General features: G+C 45.9%; 11 protein-coding genes across 11 annotated transcripts; 5 read left to right on the forward strand and 6 right to left on the reverse strand.

Moving 5' to 3' along the window:
- Nucleotides 1–503: 503 nt before the first annotated feature.
- On the reverse strand, nt 504–973 carry SERLADRAFT_480046 (uncharacterized protein; the record flags this gene model as incomplete). Its single annotated transcript, XM_007324120.1, has 2 exons — nt 504–830; nt 892–973. The coding sequence occupies one exon, from the start codon at nt 791–793 to the stop codon at nt 605–607; it is 189 nt and encodes a 62-aa protein (XP_007324182.1).
- Nucleotides 974–1,076: 103 nt separating this feature from the next.
- Nucleotides 1,077–1,768, reverse strand: SERLADRAFT_480047 (uncharacterized protein; the record flags this gene model as incomplete). Its single annotated transcript, XM_007324121.1, has 3 exons — nt 1,077–1,514; nt 1,565–1,607; nt 1,657–1,768. The coding sequence occupies 3 exons, from the start codon at nt 1,708–1,710 to the stop codon at nt 1,417–1,419; spliced, it is 195 nt and encodes a 64-aa protein (XP_007324183.1).
- Nucleotides 1,769–1,858: 90 nt separating this feature from the next.
- On the forward strand, nt 1,859–3,750 carry SERLADRAFT_480050 (uncharacterized protein; the record flags this gene model as incomplete). Its single annotated transcript, XM_007324122.1, has 7 exons — nt 1,859–1,997; nt 2,057–2,277; nt 2,341–2,448; nt 2,499–2,607; nt 2,677–2,805; nt 2,996–3,111; nt 3,174–3,750. 7 exons carry the CDS (start codon nt 1,890–1,892, stop codon nt 3,472–3,474), a joined length of 1,092 nt encoding a protein of 363 aa, XP_007324184.1.
- Nucleotides 3,751–3,939: 189 nt separating this feature from the next.
- On the forward strand, nt 3,940–5,076 carry SERLADRAFT_480053 (uncharacterized protein; the record flags this gene model as incomplete). Its single annotated transcript, XM_007324123.1, has 3 exons — nt 3,940–4,196; nt 4,254–4,923; nt 4,985–5,076. The coding sequence occupies 2 exons, from the start codon at nt 4,140–4,142 to the stop codon at nt 4,557–4,559; spliced, it is 363 nt and encodes a 120-aa protein (XP_007324185.1).
- A 747-nt stretch (nt 5,077–5,823) lies between these two features.
- On the reverse strand, nt 5,824–6,890 carry SERLADRAFT_411887 (uncharacterized protein; the record flags this gene model as incomplete). The annotated part of the gene is made up of 3 exons (XM_007324124.1): nt 5,824–6,371; nt 6,437–6,568; nt 6,629–6,890. The coding sequence occupies 3 exons, from the start codon at nt 6,888–6,890 to the stop codon at nt 5,824–5,826; spliced, it is 942 nt and encodes a 313-aa protein (XP_007324186.1).
- Nucleotides 6,891–7,704: 814 nt separating this feature from the next.
- Nucleotides 7,705–8,593, forward strand: SERLADRAFT_443509 (uncharacterized protein; the record flags this gene model as incomplete). The annotated part of the gene is made up of 2 exons (XM_007324125.1): nt 7,705–7,761; nt 7,817–8,593. The coding sequence occupies 2 exons, from the start codon at nt 7,705–7,707 to the stop codon at nt 8,591–8,593; spliced, it is 834 nt and encodes a 277-aa protein (XP_007324187.1).
- A 799-nt stretch (nt 8,594–9,392) lies between these two features.
- Nucleotides 9,393–9,661, forward strand: SERLADRAFT_403086 (uncharacterized protein; the record flags this gene model as incomplete). The annotated part of the gene is made up of 1 exon (XM_007324126.1): nt 9,393–9,661. A coding segment is annotated over one exon (269 nt), but the record flags the coding sequence as incomplete, so codon positions are not given.
- A 410-nt stretch (nt 9,662–10,071) lies between these two features.
- SERLADRAFT_418625 (uncharacterized protein) lies at nt 10,072–12,098 on the reverse strand (the record flags this gene model as incomplete). The annotated part of the gene is made up of 15 exons (XM_007324127.1): nt 10,072–10,433; nt 10,487–10,512; nt 10,566–10,606; nt 10,657–10,737; nt 10,796–10,855; nt 10,916–10,976; nt 11,026–11,102; nt 11,156–11,188; nt 11,251–11,313; nt 11,370–11,466; nt 11,521–11,553; nt 11,604–11,623; nt 11,683–11,692; nt 11,753–11,974; nt 12,031–12,098. The coding sequence occupies 14 exons, from the start codon at nt 11,798–11,800 to the stop codon at nt 10,232–10,234; spliced, it is 852 nt and encodes a 283-aa protein (XP_007324189.1).
- Nucleotides 12,099–12,840: 742 nt separating this feature from the next.
- SERLADRAFT_480057 (uncharacterized protein) lies at nt 12,841–14,344 on the reverse strand (the record flags this gene model as incomplete). Its single annotated transcript, XM_007324128.1, has 3 exons — nt 12,841–13,141; nt 13,191–13,532; nt 13,600–14,344. The coding sequence occupies 2 exons, from the start codon at nt 14,039–14,041 to the stop codon at nt 13,354–13,356; spliced, it is 621 nt and encodes a 206-aa protein (XP_007324190.1).
- A 938-nt stretch (nt 14,345–15,282) lies between these two features.
- On the reverse strand, nt 15,283–17,269 carry SERLADRAFT_443513 (uncharacterized protein; the record flags this gene model as incomplete). The annotated part of the gene is made up of 5 exons (XM_007324129.1): nt 15,283–15,487; nt 15,554–15,659; nt 15,717–16,720; nt 16,778–16,926; nt 17,030–17,269. 5 exons carry the CDS (start codon nt 17,267–17,269, stop codon nt 15,283–15,285), a joined length of 1,704 nt encoding a protein of 567 aa, XP_007324191.1.
- Nucleotides 17,270–17,522: 253 nt separating this feature from the next.
- SERLADRAFT_480058 (uncharacterized protein) lies at nt 17,523–18,552 on the forward strand (the record flags this gene model as incomplete). Its single annotated transcript, XM_007324130.1, has 7 exons — nt 17,523–17,677; nt 17,737–17,775; nt 17,851–17,892; nt 17,941–18,149; nt 18,205–18,235; nt 18,291–18,431; nt 18,494–18,552. Coding segments are annotated over 7 exons (633 nt in total), but the record flags the coding sequence as incomplete, so codon positions are not given.
- Nucleotides 18,553–19,869: the final 1,317 nt, after the last annotated feature.

A 19,869-nucleotide genomic window follows, 5' to 3' on the forward strand; every position in this document is an offset into this window, starting at 1 on the left:
CAGGTTGACTTTAGTCGCAAGTTGTTCAATCCCATTTTCTGAGCAAGGGTTCAGAACGTGATACATAAAGGTGCAAAGCATCGCACTCACCAGTACGTTCGGCCACTGGGCATATAGCATATCCCAATCCCAATTAAAAAGAGACTCCATCAACATACCACTTTGCTGGAACAGTCGCTATTTTTTCACATGCTAGCTTGACACTTTTAGGCCACTGCTCGGTCGGGTGATAGTTCGCACAGACAGAACATCATCGTATTTTCTCCTCTGGTCCAGCACGACACGGTAGTGAGACACAAAAAAGGCTTGAGTGAATGATCCACCTGGGCTTTGAGCATAGCGTTGATGTGACGTATGGCGTAAGATATCTTGCCTTCATCGACTTGGAGGATAGAATCGTCGTCGCCTTCTTCATCCCCTACCGACGTGACACTTTCGTCATCTTCGTCATCTTCACCGTCTCCACCTTCTGCATATCCTGCGTCCTCTGTGTCCTCTATTTCTTCTATGTCCTTTGTGCCTTCTATGTATTCAGTTAGTATACTTCCTGTGCCTTCTGCATCTTTTTTCAGGTTGGCCACCCCCCATGGTAAGCTTTACTTCCTCATCTTTTTGGACGACCACAGCAATTGGCTCTGGTTGTGTCTGGTTCTCCGGTCAAAGCCACGTCTAAACAATTATCTGAGGCATAACCCGCCATCTCCTGGTAGCGTATTGGATAACCCCAGCACAACACATAATTGGGGGTCCTGGCGGACCTCTTTACTCGGTACCAAGTCTGGATGAAGGTCATCAAATCCACCGTGATCTCCCAGATACTACATCTTATGCTGGTACCAGACGTCATGCATCAATAAACAAATCAATAAAATTGAATAACATGATGCTCACGTTTTCACCAAGGAAGGCCAGTATGGAGGGCATCAGCTAGCGCGCGATCCTGGACCATTTTAAGAAAACAAACACTGCGTTCAATGACACGAAGACACTCGATCAAGATAAAAGCAGTAATTGACGCCCCTATCTCAGGCTAAATCCAACCCAGTTGGGCTCGATAAACAGCGACACCGTAGAAGACATCCTTTGAACACCATAGGAGTTAAATTTGAGAACATAAATGAGACTCTAGCTAATGGCTTATAACCAGATTCCTGGGCATATGCAGCAAGATTTCAGAACTTGAGAGAGAGAGAAATATGGTACAGTTGTGTGGTGTATTGCAGGACGTGTGAGATTACAACCGCTATATGTTCTTCTGTAAATCCTGCCTGCTTTGCACCGGCAGGCACCCTCGGCCAACCACCTAGTCCCATATACAGGTATTACCCAAGCAAACGGTGTAACCGAAATATATCACCGAATAAATGACGCGGCGTGGCTTTGGCGGGTACGACGACGACGAAAAGGCGGGGGAAATTACATGGGCTTGCTCGGGAGCTGAGTCAAGAGGACGCCATAGCGTTTTTTGATGGTGACACGGTGTCGCGAGAACTTGTCGTCTGGCGAGAACCGGGCTATTGCAGCTATGGGTAAGAGCACGATAATCAAAAGAATGCAAACAGACCAGGATGGGCAGATTTGGTGATGCGACCGCTGTCTGTGGTTTTCTGGAATGGAAGTTAGCATAAAGCACGCGAAATAGAAGATAGAACGTACCTTGAGCGTATATGTTCTGTTACCGCTCTCGTCTGTGGTGTACATCAAATGCATCGTAGCTAGCGTTGAGGTCGAGACGAACGACGGTGGCAAGAATGAATGAAAAAAAGGCAAGGTTCCCACAGTCTGATGATCTCGTCATGCACATTACGTGATACGATCCGCGCGGTCTGATCTGCATTTGCTGGCTTGGATGCGGACGTCCTCCTTGGTTCGGTGCGAGTACTAGTACGATGGGTAAAACTAGCCAGGCTCTCACTGCCCCCGTCCCAGAGACAACAGTCAAGCCTGTCTATGAATACACGCCAGAGCAAACAGCACAGATCGCTGCTCTCGCCGACGTACGCCTCTATCTTTTTTATTCCATCATTGACCATGCTGAACATGGGTATCTTCGCAGTACGCCCAGTCGCTCACCCTGCCCCCATCAGATCCATACCACAAATGGGAGCAACGCTGGCTTCATAGACCAGACACCGCGCCTCGCTATATGCGCGCTGCAAAATGGAAATACGATGATGCCATGCGCAGAATAAAAGCCACCCTCGAATGGCGACGTGACTTTAAACCTGACATAATCGCCCCAGAGGACATCCGCATTGAGAGCGAGACTGGAAAGATGTCTGTATTGTGTGATGACAATGGAGGCGACGAATGATCTGACGTTTTAATCGCGACGTCTAGCATCCTCAATGGTTTTGACAACGATGGCCGACCGATCATCTACATGCGTCCGGGGCGTGAAAACACAGAGACAAGCCCACGGCAACTTCGTCATCTTGTCTGGTGGCTGTATGTTTTCTGTTACTCTGTCCTGCTAATTCACTCATCATTGCACGCAGCGAACGCGCGAAAGATATCATGCCACCAGGCCAGGAATCGCTTGTCATCATTGTTGACTACAAGTCTACCACTCTCAGGACTAACCCTTCCATCTCTGTCGCGCGCAAGGTACGTGTTTAATTCTCTGACCCTCCCTTTCTATCACTTCATACCTAAATACTAATCACATTAAACCAGGTTTTAACAATCCTCCAACAACACTACGTCGAAACCCTTGGCCGCGCTATCGTCGTCAACCTCCCCACCCTTTTAAGCTTCTTCTACAAGGGCATTTCTCCCTTTTTGGACCCTGTTACGCGAGACAAGGTGGGTAATATTTTTTCTGTTTTATGCCTGATTCTGTGGGGCGTGAATGGCGTACTTTCTTTCCGCTTTTTGTGGGGTAATGGTATTGTGTACTGTACTGCACCTTATCCCATCACCTCCATCTATTACCAATAGTTTACACCACCGCTAACTCTCCCATCATTGTTCACCGTGGAATAAAACGTTGCAGATGCGTTTCAACCCCGACTTGTTCCAGCTCATCCCACGCGAACAACTGGACGCTGATTTTGGCGGAGAGTACGAGTTTGAGTTTGAGCCTGAGGCGTATTGGGAACAGATTGTAAAGTAGGCTGACTTTTATCTTGTCTTCTTTTTAACCTCACTCTCTCTTGTGCCATCCCTCATAGACACTGCGGCATCGCTCCAGATGGCACACGCCTTCCAGGCTACTTTGACGGACCAAACGGCAGTTCAGAGCACGGTTCCATCGACGCAGACGACCAATCACCCAACTCTGAGACCGAGGAGTCAGACTCGCAGGGCGCGCCTATACCCGTGCCTCCTCCAGCTCAAGATCATGCCGAAGAACATGAGCAGGAGCAAAAAGACGGCGGTGAACGGGGTGTGGAAAGTGCTGCTGCATTGCTGCATGAATCCAAAGCCGACGAATCTGTTCCAGACGCAGATCCTATACCTGTCACTGTTTGATGGCAGTTTCTAAACGCGCGGAAACCGGTCGGAACCGTGGAGAAGCGTTGAAGTGGGAGGCGTTAGATGCCTGTTATGTCTATTATGAAGTGTCGCGAGAGAAAAGCAAAAAAAACAAAATAGAGAAGAGATAAGAGATAAGAGACGAGTTGCTTGAGTAGATACTACTATTTTTTATTGACCCGCCAGGGACCAGAGACTGGTCCGCTTCTCATTCTTTACCATAGTAGAGCTTTGAGACTAATTTGTTATATCTTGTCATCCATGCTCATCTTCATAGCAATATGTCCTGCGCATTTTCTGAGATACCTCGAACTTGGTCTTCAGTTCTCAGGTTCCAGGACGCGAACTTGCATTGAGCTGGACCTGCCGATGAGAGTTCACTAATTTTGGGGCTGGAGTGGATTTTGCCTGACATCTGAGATAGGGGTGTCGGTTACTGCTTTTAGTATACGGCCAAGTCGTGCCTTCTCAAGTTGGGTCGATGTTTGTTTTCTTCTTCGCTGGAGCACTTGAACGCCCACAATGACAATGTTGTCACAACTACCACATGTACAGGTCCGACTCAGAGGCAGCACCTCATAAGATAGTAGGATCGTGCTGGACCAGAAACAACGAAATTTCGCCAGTATCATTCAATAACGCGGTCCTCAGCGACGCCCACTATGTCATCTGAATACGCAACTCTACCCAAAGCTCTCCATCCACGTCTTGGTTACGATGTGAGCGTTCCCAACGGCCCCCTCCTGTGGATTTATTGATGATGAGTCTGGCGTCAGAACGAGAAAGCTTTGGAAGATATTGATGGATTTGATGACCTCCATCCAGGCTTTATACCGAGCAAAGAGGCTCGAACAGGACGTGCGCCAAAACCACCGATTATGTGTTGGGGCTATCCTTTTAGCTTTGAGAAGATGGAGAATTATGCGTTGGACAATGGTTTTGAAGGGGTTTTGACTGGAGAAGCAGACGAGGAAGAAGACTTACAAGACGCAGAATGCACACTGGCCAGAAGACATGGAATGCACAGAGGACGCAGAGAATATAGCGGACGTGAAGGATGTGAAAGATGTAGAAGAAGATGACTTGGACGACGACTCAGACTACGACTCGCCGAATGACAACTCGGATGACGACTCTCAGAGTGGACTCGATAAAAAATAAATATCTTATACCATACATCACATCAACACTATGCTCAAAGCCGAGCTGGATGAACCTTTCAAATCTCTTTTTTATTTCAGTACCATATCATGCTGGAGCGAAGGGGTGCCGACGGCGACGTTCTGTCTGTATACGAACCATCACCCGACGGAGTGTTACGGTGCGCCTGAGAGTGTCAAGTTAGCATGCAAAAATATCGCGACCGGTCCAGCGATGTGGTATGTCGACGAAGTTTCTTCTCATTGGGATTGGGAATTACGAAACACCCAGTAGCCAGATATACAGGTGAGTGTAATACATTTGCCCACTTACGCATCATTTCTTAACACTTCCTCCTTATAATTAGAAAATGGGATTGAATAACTTGCGGGTAAGGTTAGCCAGAAACTCCAAGTACGCCTGATGGAACGGACCACTGTTCAGTCTGTCGATGTTCTCATTTGCAAGAAGATTTTTGTATAAAACGTCGACAGCCTATTGTGCTTGTTGATTTATATAAAATGAAAACTCGCCATCCATCATACTCCTTTAGTACTTCAGTGACCGAATATGAGTTTGAGCCTGGGATGTGTTGGGAACAAAGTATAAAGTAGGTTGTTTTTTGTTTTTTGTTTTTTGTTTTGTAGTTTCCATTATTTCTGTTTATTTTTGAGCCTCACTGACTCTCCTATCCCCCCTCACAGACATTGCGGAATCACTCCAGATGGCACACACCTTCCAGGCTACTTTGACGGACCAAACAACAGCCCGGAGCGCGGTTTTGTCGATGCAGACGATAAGTCTACCAATTCTGATACTGTGTCAGACTCGCAGAGCGTGCCTAAATACCCTTACCTCCAGTTTGGGATCATGCCGAAGAACAAGAACAGGAGCAGGGAAATGTCTTAACGCTGTTTTTGAGACACCGTCGACTTGCTCAGGATGCGAACAATATATATATCGCATAAGAGTTCTCTTGATACTTTTCCAGTGGTCCTTCGATGTGAGTCGCTGTCAGCAGAATTTCCCGAGTTGGGATTCTCTGAAATTATAGTGACCAGATAGACAACAAATTTGAACAATATATTTCGAGGTCTGGCCTTGGCATGGCTGATAGTCAAATATACGCTAATGTGACATCAAGTGCGGGCCTCTTCTGTACAACTACATTTAAACATTTATGTCCCATAGATTTGCGGTATTGTATTAAGTATCTGCTTCGGCATTCACCTGCTTCTGTTGAGTTTTGAGCTCTTTGTATTGGTTTAAACACACAGCGATCTCGAGCTTGAGCTGCTCGTGGATATCATTTCCCTCCTTGTTCAGAAGGGGATAAAAGCGTGGTGAATAAGACACAATGTCTTTTTTCCATAGGACGCGGCAGCACCTCTGATTATCGGGTTTGTATTCTGAATCATCGTGCATGTATACCACTTGAGTGAGGACAGCTCGCTCGAATCGGAGCACCTTCCAACGATGACCAAGCACACAGAAGATATGGACATGTTGCTGCATAGGATAGGTGTCGAAATTTGCTTTTGCTTGAAGAACTATTTGTGACATAATGGTTCTAAGAGCACCATTTATGCTTTGCCGTTTTCCCTTTGCCTTCCTTGGGTTGAAGGGCTTTGCTTCAATGAGAAATGGTATGAATTCCACCTGCGACTTCCGGTTCCGGTAGCCTGAGTTATCAGCTATGACAGCAAAGTCCGGAATCTGGTAATTTTTCTTTACAGAAACCAAAGCCTCCGAGTCTGATAGAAGATGTTAGCTTGAACGAATATGCAGGTGTCTAAACTTGCTACCGCGGTAGCATTACCTTCTTTAATTGTGCCTTCTGACCGACCATCCTGCGATTTGCTAGCTTCCTGCGAAGAACCCGAATCAGGAAAGTCACCAGACTCAGTCCCGGAAGACGCATCGACTCTTGAACCAGATTCTTGGTCAGGTGCTTTCGAGAGAGAAAAAAGTAAATGAGGCATGGTCAATATAATGAGATATTGAAACATACAAATGTCCTCTGAGTCGAAAGTGTATGATAGTCGGTATTGGGGGCATAAAAAGAGTCGAAATATGCTAAACTTGGTAACCAATTCTAGGTTTTGTTCCTGCAGGCAGCGACTGAAGATATCGTCCAATACTCCATACAAGTAGTGTTCTAGACTCTCGGATTTTGCACGTTCAATCATTTTCTTGTTGTGCTTGATAACATCATTCCAGAGAATATCATTGAGAGGTTGATTTTCGTCGGCCTTGGGAGTAGATGGAGTCATAACTCAAATCTACCACAAAAATATTATCCAGCTGACGTCAGGTGGGTGGTGCTTGGCACAACTGTAACCACTTACCAGATGGAAGAATGGATGGAAAGGAGCTGTATGTAGAAGAGTTGGAGCGGGTTGAGGGTCTGGTGATAGCAGACATATTTCGACGTTTTATATCCTGTGAACGACTCGGATAACGAACAGAATATGAAAGAATGAGGCGTAAGAGGCCACAGAATTGGGGCCTTTGGCCTGCAGTCCATATCTGAGTCAGGTAAAAGTAGTACACCATTAACATATATCATTTATAACTCACAGGGCACATGATGCCGCTGAAGCAAATAAGAGTAAGCTCGAGTAAGGATGAAACGTTTGTGCCACAGCTTCAACTTGAACTTGTCCTGGAAAGGAAAGTCAGTGGCAACTACTACTATAACAAGGCCATCAGAATGAACAAGGTTGTGGCCCATATTGAACTTGACTAGGGTGTACGCATTCCATCATACACATCTTTTTGGTACGAGAACTTGAAACAAAAACAAAATTACAGAATAACAAATGTGGGTCCCAGCTCTCAGGCTCTCACAACGACTGTCAATGAAAATGGCCACGAGTAATCTACTGGATCACAACCCCGGACCGTCACGAATAAACTCGTATACGTATTCACGCACCTTGTGGAAAACTCGAGGTATAAAGGCTTGACTTGCCAGTGTTTTAGGCAGGAAAAGCAAGACTTCAACCGTCATTTCAACTTTCCCAACTGAAGTTACCTGAATTCAGAAACTACTGTGTACTCTATCTCAGGCTACACAAGTCCACTATGTCATCAGATTACTCGACTCTACCCAAAGCCCTCCACCCACGTCTTGGTAAGGATGTGAGTAATTTTAACGGTTCTCCAGTGTGGATTTATTGATGATGTCTGGCATCAGAATGAGGAAGCTTTGGAAAATCTTGCCAGTGATGGATTTGATGACCTCCATGAAGACTTGAAACCAAGCAAAGAGGCCCGGGCAGGAAATGCGCCGAGACCTCCAATCATGTGCTGGGGCTTTCCAGTGAGCTTCGAGATGATGGAGAACTATGCCGACAATGGTTTAGATGTAGCTTTGACTGATAAACCAGACGAGAAAGAAGACGCCGAATGTGCAGAACGCACATTGGAAGAAGATGCAAAGGACGCAGAGGGCGCAGAAGGTGCAGAAGGTGCAGAAGGCGCAGAAGGTGCAGAAGGTGCAGAAGACGCAGACGACGCAGACGACGCAGAAGATGCGGATACGAAGAATGTAGAAGAAGGCAACTCGGGCAGCGACTGGGATGATGACGACTCTTACCACCGATTCAATTTGGACAAGGTATCTTATACCATGGATCACATCAACGCTATGCTCGAAGCCGAGATGGACGAACCATTCAAATCTCTTTTTTATTTCAGTACCATGTCATGCTGGAGCGAAGGGGTATTGACGACGATATTCTGTCTGTATACGAACTATCACCCAACCGAGTGTTATGGTGCGCAGTCACGGTTGCCTGAAAGCGTTAAGCTAGCATGTAAATACATTGCAACCGGTCCAGCTAAGTGGTATGTCGACGCAGCTTCTTCTCACTGGGATTGGGAAGTGCAAGATACCCAGTGGCCAGATGTACTTGTGAGTATCGTACACTTGCCTATTTATGCATCCCTTCTCAACCCTTCCTCTTTATAATCAGAATTTGGGATTGAATAAGTTGTGGGTAAGGCCGACTGGAAAGTCGAAGACCACCTAGCTAATCGAACGGACTACTGTTCAATCTGTCGATATTCTTATTTGCAGGAAGATTTTGTACAAAAATTGTACAGCCTATTGTTAATGTATATAAAAAGTGAAGACTCTGAATCGTATCACACTCCTTCAGTACTTCAGTGATCGTCTGTCTGGTCAATGGACAGCCGATTGGATTCAGACTAGTCTGGTCCGAACTATGGCATCCTGACAGATGGCGTAAGGTTGGGGTGCTTGCAGTTTCGGTAATCTCAGATACACCTGAGATAGGTTTAGTATATAATGTATGTTTTCGGCGAGTTGTTTGTGTTTTCTTTCGCTGGAGAACGCCCACAATGACAATGTTGTCACAACTACCACAGGTCCTACTCGGATTCGGAGGCAGCACCTCATGAAATAGTTGAAGATCGTGCTGGACCGGAAAAAACGAAAATTTCATCAGTCAGTGGTCCTCAGCTGAGACACCCGCTAATGTCGTCTGAATACTCCACTCTACCCAAAGCCCTCCATCCACGTCTTGGTCATTGACACGATGTGAGCAATTTCAACAGTTACCCCCTTGTGGATTTATTAATGATTTCTGGCGTCAGAATGAGATAGCTCTGGGAGACCTTGGTGGATTGGATGACCTCCTAGACTATCCAAACTTGATATATGCTTGATACCAAGCAGAGACGCCCGAACGGGATGTGCGCCGAAACCCCCAATTATAAACTGGGGTTTCCCAATAAGTCTCGACAAGATGGCGGATTATGCCTTGGACAATGGATTAGGCTTGGCTTTGACTGGAGAATCAGTCCAAAAAGAAAACTTCTCAGAAGACGGACAAGATACAGACACACAAGATACAGCAGACCCAAAGCACGTAGAAGATGATTCAGATGATTCAGACGACAGTGTCACGTCGTGGGGAGATGGAGGAGACATCGATGCCCCTTACCAAGTCTATTTAGACAAGATACGTCATACCATAAACCATATCAACGCTATGCTCAAAGCAGAGCTGGATGAACCATTAAATCCATTTTTCGTTTCAGTACCATGACATGCTGGGGTGAAGAAGGAAAGACAATGATGTTCTGTCTATATACGAACTATCATCCAGCCGAGTGTTACGGTGCGCAGTTGCCTGACAGCGTCAAGGCAGCATGTAAAGACATTGCGACCGGTCCGGCTATGTGGCATGTCGATGGAGTTTCTTCTCACTGGGATTGGGATATACAAGATACCAAGTGGCCAGATGTAATGGTGAGTATGTTACTTTTGCACATTTATATATCCCCTTTTAGCCCTTTCTTTTTCTAGAAAATGGGATTGAACAACTTAGGGACAGTCTACTAAAGTGGGTCTGAAATTCGAAGACTTAAGTTTGACTTTGTGATCACAAATGGACAATACACTGGCACAACAAACGACTCTGAGATGATTTGATGCTTATAATGTGATTTCGAGCATGTATTCTCCCCTAAGTTTGCTGGAATGTGTAATCCAGAAACCTATATTCGGATATCGTGCTGAGTAAAAGTTTGTGGAACGTTCAAATCATACATGGTATTGTAGAAAATAATAGACAATCAAACCTCACACAACTTTATCACCTCGATTCCAGAGGTCTACATAAGATGCTCCGCCTGCACTATCTCTCCCAACAAGGGAGATGGCATAAACATGAAGGTCCTCCATTAAAGGCTTGTGCATCGCATTTTGGAGTTCTTCGGCTTCCGTCTGGCGAAAGTCAAAGAGGAGACGTGATGCAAGGACACTGTGCATAACGGCCTGCAACCTGTGAATGTGATGTGAGATGGCAACTGGGGGTGGTCTTTTGGAAAAGCGCACGTCAGGAGTGAATATATGTACGCAATCTGATGTAGGAGAATTGAGCAATGCATATTAGGAGGCATTAGGTAATGCTTACAGGCGCTACAATAGTAACGATGATATTAACCAGTGTCATCGCTAGAATACTAGATTATTAGTAACAACGTGGGGTGAAAGAAGTGCCTCACAGATGATACAGCTAATGTAAATCATCGCTTTGCGATAGACGGCCATGGTCATGGAACTGCATATGATCAAACACAGCAGGACTAGATACCCAAAGATATATGTAGTGACTCGACATAACACAAAGCGAAAGAAACTCACCAATCTCGAACAGCAATAAAAATCCATAAACCATTGCGTTCTTCCTGCTATTGGGATTTGCTTGAAGTGATTCCCAAATTCAGTTACAAGTCATATAGTGCGTGCGTCAGAGTAACCCACGGTAGACGGCCATAGCAGACCCCTCTTGGGCTGACACGAAGATAGCCAAGACGATTAAGATCTGTAGTAATGGATTAACTCAGTAGTAGCTCTTACTCGTCGTTACGCACCGCGGCAAATCCTAGAAGCCACGCAAGCAATCGTTTGCTACCATTCCAAAATCTATAGGTACGCTGAACAAGCAACCCTATGTCACATGTTCAGACTCGTCAGAGCGAATGCATTGCTTCTGAAAATGACCTTCTGCAGCAACAATTCCGAAGATGTGAATGACTGTTTGTGCGTCAGACAAGTCAGGCTACATGGTAGTGAATTTGAGGAGGTATCAGACTGACCGTATGAGGCAACAACATATATTTCACTTTGCAGCTGTGTTTGCAGCTGTGTTTGAGGATAAGCTGTCCATATACATATACATCAGAAAGGTATGAGATATATAGCAGGATGTATTTACAATGTACTGTCAAAATGGAACCTGCGAATGGCAGATAACGGGCGACTGTAAATAGAATGAGCGTGGCATTCCATCGTCCCCCCCAGATCCAGCACATCTATTTATGATCGTAGGGATCATTGTCAATTTAACAAGATATTTTTGTACTTACCTCAACGTCCAAAGTGATGCAATAGTCGTAGACCTGAACCCATGTCAGCATTCCGAGTAGTTAACAAACGGTAAGCCTCTCACCCAGAGTGCTAACCCAGCAACTGGTGAAACAGAGGGTAATGAGCTTTATTTGAATATCTACTTAGAGCACAGCACAAACCATTAAAATACTAGACAGAAGTAATGGTCGACTATTCCTTCTTGTCAGAATATTATTAGACTTTACTCACCAGGCTGACCTGCAAGCCTGCAAGGAACGATGTGGAAATCATGGACATCCTGCCAGTGCCTCACCTGGAGTCAGAGTGGATGCGAGTCCACCATTCCTTAGATCCTTTCATCTTATATGCGTCCTCCTGAGCGGTGTCCCCGTCCCCTCACTACCAAAATCATGTGATGTTGAGCTCCCATCGTAAGTTACAGAAAGATCGCCTTCTCGAGATGTGGTCGGTCTGTTATGGAGAAGATGGGGACCTTTTCTGATTGATGACTTGGTGACGGTACGTACATTACGATTGCTGAAAAAGGATTTGCCACAGATACCCGCTTTCTTTCTCACCATGACCGTGATACTGTACCTTGATGGGCTACTATGGATTAAACGTTCGATCGCATGGCGCTTACTGAAACCAGGCCTTGAACGAGATCAGTTAGCACTCCATAGGACTCATCTGAACACGCCAGTTGCGCCCACAAGGACGACGTCGCGAGGAAACTTGCGGAGAAAAGAAAAGAGGCAGATCAAAATTACATACAAGGAGGCAACCACAACATTGTGATTTCACGAAGCCAAACACAAGTACTTGCATCACGCATCATGTACACTGCCAAAGTCTCATCTTATCCGTGTGACCTATGGTTCACAATCAAGTAAGTACTCGATTGCGTGTAGGACGAACGATGCGGTCGGATTCTTATCTATGAAGCCGGTTGGGATGCAAACGTATCGCGTTTTCCAACCCCAGTAAGCATTGACCTTCATTCCCGCTCGTAGTAACCTCCATCGCTCTATCGACGCGTCGCCCACTCACACGCTGAAGCAGCCCAACGTTATATCCTTACTAATTAGACTTCGAAGGTTAGATGTATGCGCAAAAAGGATCGTCACTCGCTGTGAGCGTGAACCAGAGTAATTGCGGTCAAGGTCTCCAGGGAATCGTGGATTTCTTGCGTTTCCATTTTACACATTATAATCTCTGGTGAGAAAATTATAACTTAATAATCACATTACATAATGATATGACAAGGCATTACACCGTATGTTCGGTGTATGGCCTTGGCCTTATAAAACCTTACCACAAAATCCAGATTTCATTGATGCTTCGTACAGTCTCTTTCTATTCTCAGCAAATTCGCGACCTTGCGGCGATAGTGTTCGCGCCTCAGTGTCAGAGGCTTTGGATTGAACTCAGCCGTCGCGCCATGTTCATTGAAAGAAAGAAGAGGGACACAACTGAAAGCACTGCTACTTGGAATTCAGTCGGTGAATATTCAGATATAGCATTACGACCATTTATTGGGTCATTTTCACTTTGTTTTGCGCGGTTCGTTCTCTTTAGGATCCTCGTTGAGAACACAATCTACACCTCATTTCGGAACTTCATGTCTACACGTTATTCAAGGTACGTTGCATATCGTTATTTGTATACACATTATTCATAAGTCCATAGGTAACAAAAGTAGGGATTAGCGAACTAGAACTGGAAGGGGATGTCAAGTAAAACCGAAAACACTACTCAAGGAAAGTAGGGATATATGCATATCAGTCTATGTGGCGAACTCGAAGTGCCAAATCTCAAATAATTACGAATCCCCAAACTCAGCGACACTCCTAAGCAGAAAGGACGAGGGCATACGACAGACCGTTCTTCCACGGTGCATCCTTGGACTCCTCACCTGTTCGAGGGACGTGCTCCCACGGTTCGTTGGGCTCCATGTCCGAGCTCGACTCGTCGATTTCGTCGAGTACGATGACGGGACGCACGCGCGGTATAACTTCATATTCTGTGTCTGTGTGGGAGTGAAGTGTTAGGTATGAGTAAGAAAAGGTGCAATGAGATAAAAGCAGAGGACATACCCTTAGTCCTTGACGCCTTCTTACGCTTGGTGGACAGTAGAGAGGACAGTGAAACCTCTGACAGCGAGCTGACAGGGCTGTGTGCATTCTGGGACGACCTCAGTGATGCGTCAATGGCAAGCTCCATTGTGTAGTCCATACTACCGTCCACATCTGCGTCCACGTCATCGAGGCCCCTGCCCTTGAAGTTGCGACGTCCCTGCTTTACCCCGCCTCCACCCGTGCCACGTCGACTAGGCATCAGGATTCCGGCAGCCTTAAACAGAGCGCTTCGCTCCTTGCGTTCCTTCTTTCTCGATAGCTCTACAGTCTTATGAGCATGGACCCGAGCAAGGTTATGAGCACGCAGGTCTTTCGACAGTGAGTCAACGAGGGTGGGAGTGTCTATCGGTGATGTGGTGGACGTGGTGGGTGAAGATAGAGGTTGGGTTGAAGGAGACATGAAGGAGTATTAGGGTGGGGGAATGTTTTATACTGAAGGTACTGGGAGGATGGTACAGTGGAACGGGGCCTGAGGAAGATAAGCCGGGAGAGCATTGGAATGGAGCTGTTATAAGTGGAACTAAAAGGCACAGTGCTAGTCACACTGACTGACACAGGTAACTAGTCACTAAAGGTCAATAAGCCGAGCGCCCTCGGAATGGAAGTCGCACCCGAGATAAGACAGAAAAGGAAATAATACATTTATTGCGCGATGTTGACGCGTTGTTTGGTTGTTACGCCGCAATCGTACCTTAACTTATCGCGACTCTCGAAGCAACTCAGTAGGGACTGCCCGCTCTGCAAATCCCTTCTGACTTGCATGCGTAGTGCTAGAACTCTCGAGTGGATCGCTGGTCGCAACTATTACTATTAGAGAAGTATCAAGGGACACGAATTGGGGGCTTTGTACTTCACACGTTTGCTCCTCGTAGGGGTAGGACTTGACTAGCTCCGCTCCCAGGGCAGTTAGGGTGTCTTTCAGAGCAAAATGCAAAAATTTTATACGATAACTTGTCGCCTTACCAGCGCTCATCCATCGGATGAATCTGGCCACCAAGCACGTATCAAACGAATCCTGTACTGTTACAATGACGAGGCTCAGGTATTGTTTCTGCTATCACATATTGTCTCTACCAAATACATGGATGCAGAAGAGTGCAAAGTTAAGTTCATGATAGTGCAGAGTTGGTAATATTATTCGCGATATGAAGGCGGCCATCGCAAGATGTTTGTGTTTGGTAACGTGGTGAAACGTTGATTCTGAATCCCATGCATAAATAACTATGTGTATCTTGGTTGTTCGCATAAATCGTCTTTGCTTGCTAAAAATAAGAGCGATACCCAATATTGGTCTTACATTGCTGTAGAGGGCTGATCAAGGTAGCAAAGCACGGTCTGCTACCTCTTCAAAGAGCCGACATCTCGCATAATGTGCACTGATCGCAGCTTGGATGTCCCTTCGCAAAGCGGATGTGATGATGGCGCCCCCACAGAGATAGCAGAAATGGGTGTTGCAGCCGGGTGACATGCACTTCATAGGAAAGAAAATAATAGGTGTTTAGACGCTTTCTAGGCTGAGGGAATGAAAATTTGAGTAAACGTACGGTCATATGATTACACCCCATTTCTTTCTGAATTGGCGTCTTACAACCTGGTGATAGTGACTATAGTCAGTATATGAAATAGGGTGGTGAAAAAGCTTTACTGACTAGGACAATATTTCCATCCTCTTTGTTTCATCAGATGGTCCAGTTCCGAAGATCCATCACACGAATGCTTAGCACCTCCTATGACCACTGATTGCTGGCATGCCTTGCACCAGATATAGTTGCAGTCTGGGAGAGGACAAGGAAGAAGTGTGGTGTCCTCGAGGTCTTGCCTGTCCACATATGCCGAACCTTTACATCTAAAATCAAAATCAAGTTTATTAAGATGAATGGAAGATATGGGGTACAAGGTGCGAGATACGAACTTGCGGCAGTGAACAAGCACAGAAAACTGGCTCATCTGTAGTTCAACCCAGATATCGAATTGCTGGTTTGTGATGCCGCTTTGTTGGACAGTTATGTCTGTGATTGCTGTTTTGTGTGGTGAGTAATCAAGCCATAAGGGTAATGAAAGTACAATCCACTGACTTCCAGGATTACCCTTATGATCGTCTGCCATGCACATAGGACACAAAATTGGAAACCGATGTTCTTCGAGCTTCGAGCTCACATAGTCCTTCGTACATGTTCTGCATAGGGCGTGGTCGCAAAATTCGAGGCGAACGATGTTTTCTTCGGAATACTCTTCCAAACATATACTACAAAGAAACTGACGTGCTGAAGCAGATTGTATCTGTGATGCAAATTCTTCCCTTTGAATGCGGAGAAGTTTATCTTCTTCGTCAAACCGTTGCTGCATTTGTACCGCTGTGGCATCAGAGAATTTGAAATTTGTTGAATCAGATCCGTATATCATGTCAATTTGCACTTGCTCTGCGAGTTTTTCGTCGCTGCGGGTGTTTGGATTGGCAGACGAGTGTGGAGATCGATGGTAGGAGTCAGAATGCTCGCGTGAAGGACCCGCTGCTGCATTTCGATCCCGTGGAGAATATGGCTGCGTTGTGCGAGGTGTTTCTGCATGATGGTGTCCTCTAGCCGATTGACGCAGTCTTTGACGCTCTTCGCGACGTTCTTCTATCTGCTCCAGCTCAACCTCAAGCCGCTGATTTTCAGACGTTAGTGTCGAATTCTGAAACCTCAGGTCCGCGACTTCAGCACGAAGGGCCAGTATCGCGAGGCTTGACTCTAGAACCACCTGCATCGCATATTCAGCGTTTCCTGTGGGTCCTGTCAAGCCCGGGCCCGCCACGAAAATATGGCCTGAGCAGTTCGCAAGCAACTGTGCTTGCCAGTGTAGCTCGCCATGCTCCAGCAGGCGGTTGTCGAATGGTAGAATATCGGCTAGTTTGGCGGCGGCGGATGAGAGCGAGGCGTTGAAAGTGAGACCTGCACCCTTGGGGTGGGCAGGTCGCGGGTGAGAGTCAAAGATGAGGAAGAGGTCTTTAACCGACGTGGCGAGTTTGAGACATCCAATTATCTCTGGAGGACGTGTTATGACGGCTATCGCAGAGGATGCAGTGGTTTCCAGCTCGCTATATGGGCCGATCGATCAATATGATCGGTGCAATCCCGTGTATGCGCGGACTCACCGTAGTAACTCGGTAAAATAATCAATTCCAGGACGGCCATATTTTGTCGAAAGTGACCTGAGAGTCTTATCAAACAAGGGAATGGTAGATATGTCCTCGACTTCGAGGTGCGAGTCGCTAGTCCAACCTGCACAGATGGATGTAACATCCTGAATGCCACATCGTGAGAACCATATCGTCAGAGAAAAACGATGCAAAACAACTCGCATGTACTGCAACCACATGTAGAGGCTACATCCTGAAATGACTTACCATGAAGAATCTCTTGCTAGTGATAATCTGCAGCATATCCTCGTTCTGCGCACCATATTTCTCCTGTTCGAAGACTAACCTCGCAAAGTTGAGTACCGCTAAGCCACACGCTGATGTCCCCGCGCCCTGGGCACCATTGGCGAATTGACTAGTTCCAGGATGCGAAACTACGCGTTCGGATCCGAGAAGGATGTTGCGCGCGAGAGCACCATCAATGCCTTTCGAGCTGGTGTGGGGCATAGCGACTGTGAATGGCGTGTACGTATTTGGAGGGAAGGTGGGTTAAATTGGCGATAACAGGAAGCAAAACAAGGTTTCGAGCACGTTCTCAAATTCTGCCCAGTGCCCTACAATGTCTATATGTGGTGGATCAGTTACAGAGAGAAGTGATGCCAGAACGTGCTGACTCGGAGGATCGTAATGCACTCGTGCGACTCGGACCCCCTGCCTAGTATCTTACTATAAAGGGCATACCCAACAATGAACTTTCATCGCGACAAAGATTTTTCTTCCCTCCTCATCCCCTCTCCTTCACCATGGAGAATACGAATATTCCAATAAACCTTTTCACAGACCAATCTGAAGTTACGTCCATGATGGTGGACGGTGACGGTAATAACAATGATGGGCGCCAACAATCGCAGAATGGTTAGTCTGTCCTATGTAGACTGCCAGTTGCTTTACATCCTGACTTACATTTTGGATAGCAGAAAACATGTTGGCCGGAGATGCCGGTGTACAAGGCAGTACGTCAACATCTCAAGACGGTCTTACAGGGAAAAACATGGATTACTTACCTGCCATTCCTCCTCCACAATTAGATTACAATAGTGTCAGTGGGCCTACACCAAAGACCGGTATCCGTAAGATTCCTTCGTAAACACGTATTCCACTATTGAACACAGTTGCAGAACATGCGAATGTGACTGGACAAGATCGTGTACGCGACGCTATATCCACTAGCAACGAATATCGGAAAGGTGATCTTTCGGACGAAACACCGGGTCATCCCACTGCTTCGCAGTCAAAATCGAACAATGTCGACGGTCATAAGATAGTGACTGATGATGACGACGGTTCCGATGATGATCTTTACGCTGAGGTGGATCAAAAAGTTATCGTAAGTAATGTACCGTTCTATGGTAAAGTATGTCTATGTCTGACCTATGGCTAAGAGTATGGATGTGGATACAAATACGTCGAATCGTAAGTACAATTTTCCGTAAAACACATCTGCGCTTTTATTCGGTAATGTAAACAGATGCGGGTGGTTTGTTGCACAACACTGTTGCTGCTGAAAACAAGGGCTCCGAAGTATTCGTCAACCTAGATATGTCATTTTCGATCAAGGGAATGTATCGCGTGCTCGATCTTATCACTGAACAGGGCAGTGGTGGTTTGGGTAGGGTTACGCTCTTAACTCTATAGCAAGATAAAATAAAGTAGAGCTCATGATTTGTATAGTGGACAAGATTATCATCGCACAAGATTCTCTGCAAGCCTTTGTCAACACTATAAGCCCTGGCGCATATATCTCTCTTACAAAGGTTAACTTCAAAGTATTAGACAATTTCGTAGTCAAACCCATCGGCGTTTATGGTAGTAGAGAAGAAATTGTTCGGTTCTTGTTTTCTATAGAAGCCATCGACAACGCGATGTGAGTACCTTTTACTCAAGAAAACAGATGCTGAATATGGGCACAGAGCACAGAAGCTTCTGGAAAGAGAAGATGTTTCCAAGCCGGTGTTGCGATCTGGTCTTTACTTTGTCAAACCGTCAAACGGCATGACAACTGACAACCAACTATATGTTATTTATTGGCCGGAAGAGACAACGTGGGATGACTCTGCAATGTCGTCAGTCCGCCGCAATCGCGTGACATTCTTGAGGTATGCTCTTTCTTATATCCACATCAATGATACTGAGATCGTGGTAGATATCTTACGAAAATATGCGATCAGGTGACAGCATTGATTTCACCTGAACATGCGCAACACATCGTGTGGGGTGAAGACAAAAAAGAGGACAGTTCTATGGACGTCGACCAGGACGACTCTGATCGGTTGTTCTCATTCGAGGTGGCACAGACTAACGAGCAGGAGGAATCGGTGAAGGTCAGACCTGGGTTTGAGGTATGTATTGATGTTACATTTTTCCGATCCTTGGTCTAAGTATATGCGCAAGTTGTTATCGAGAAATATCCGGGTCAATGAGCCTCCCATTGATAGTGCCATCAGTCCATTGTCATTCAAACCTTGGCTGATAAATGGCGAAACCACTCAAGGGTTCATGACCTTAACTTACCAAAGTGCTATACGTGATACCGAGCATTTTTTCTCACGTAGATTCAATGGAGTACGGTTGAGTGACATGATGTGCGCACTTGAAACTTCGTAACCATGCGGTGCTTCGTTCTGACTACTTTTTGTCTTCGTTTAGGAAAACCGACGCCATTATCATCAACGAGAACATTGATGTCGTATCTTTGAACTTGCTTGTAACATTGGTCTTAAACCGCCGTTTTCCCGAAGAATACAAACGTTGGTCGCAGTTCAGAGATGATATACACAAGTCAAACGAAAAGGATGTGCAAGATCAATCCGTACAGATTGACGAGAAGCTCCAACAAGGATCGGTACAGATGGGGAGAATATTACATGAGGTCATCGTAGACGCAGTAATCGACAGGTTCCCGTGAGCACAACCAAAACTTCTAAACTCATGTCATACACACGCTTCTTTCCATAGGACCATGGATCGTGATCGCCTGTCAAACGCGGTAGACGAGAATGGATTAGCGAGTGATCAGCCCATCAGTAAGGAATAGGCCAGCAATTCTT

The sequence above is a fragment of the Serpula lacrymans genome (genome assembly GCF_000218685.1).
Source record: "Serpula lacrymans var. lacrymans S7.9 unplaced genomic scaffold SERLAscaffold_18, whole genome shotgun sequence".
Taxonomy (NCBI): domain Eukaryota; kingdom Fungi; phylum Basidiomycota; class Agaricomycetes; order Boletales; family Serpulaceae; genus Serpula; species Serpula lacrymans.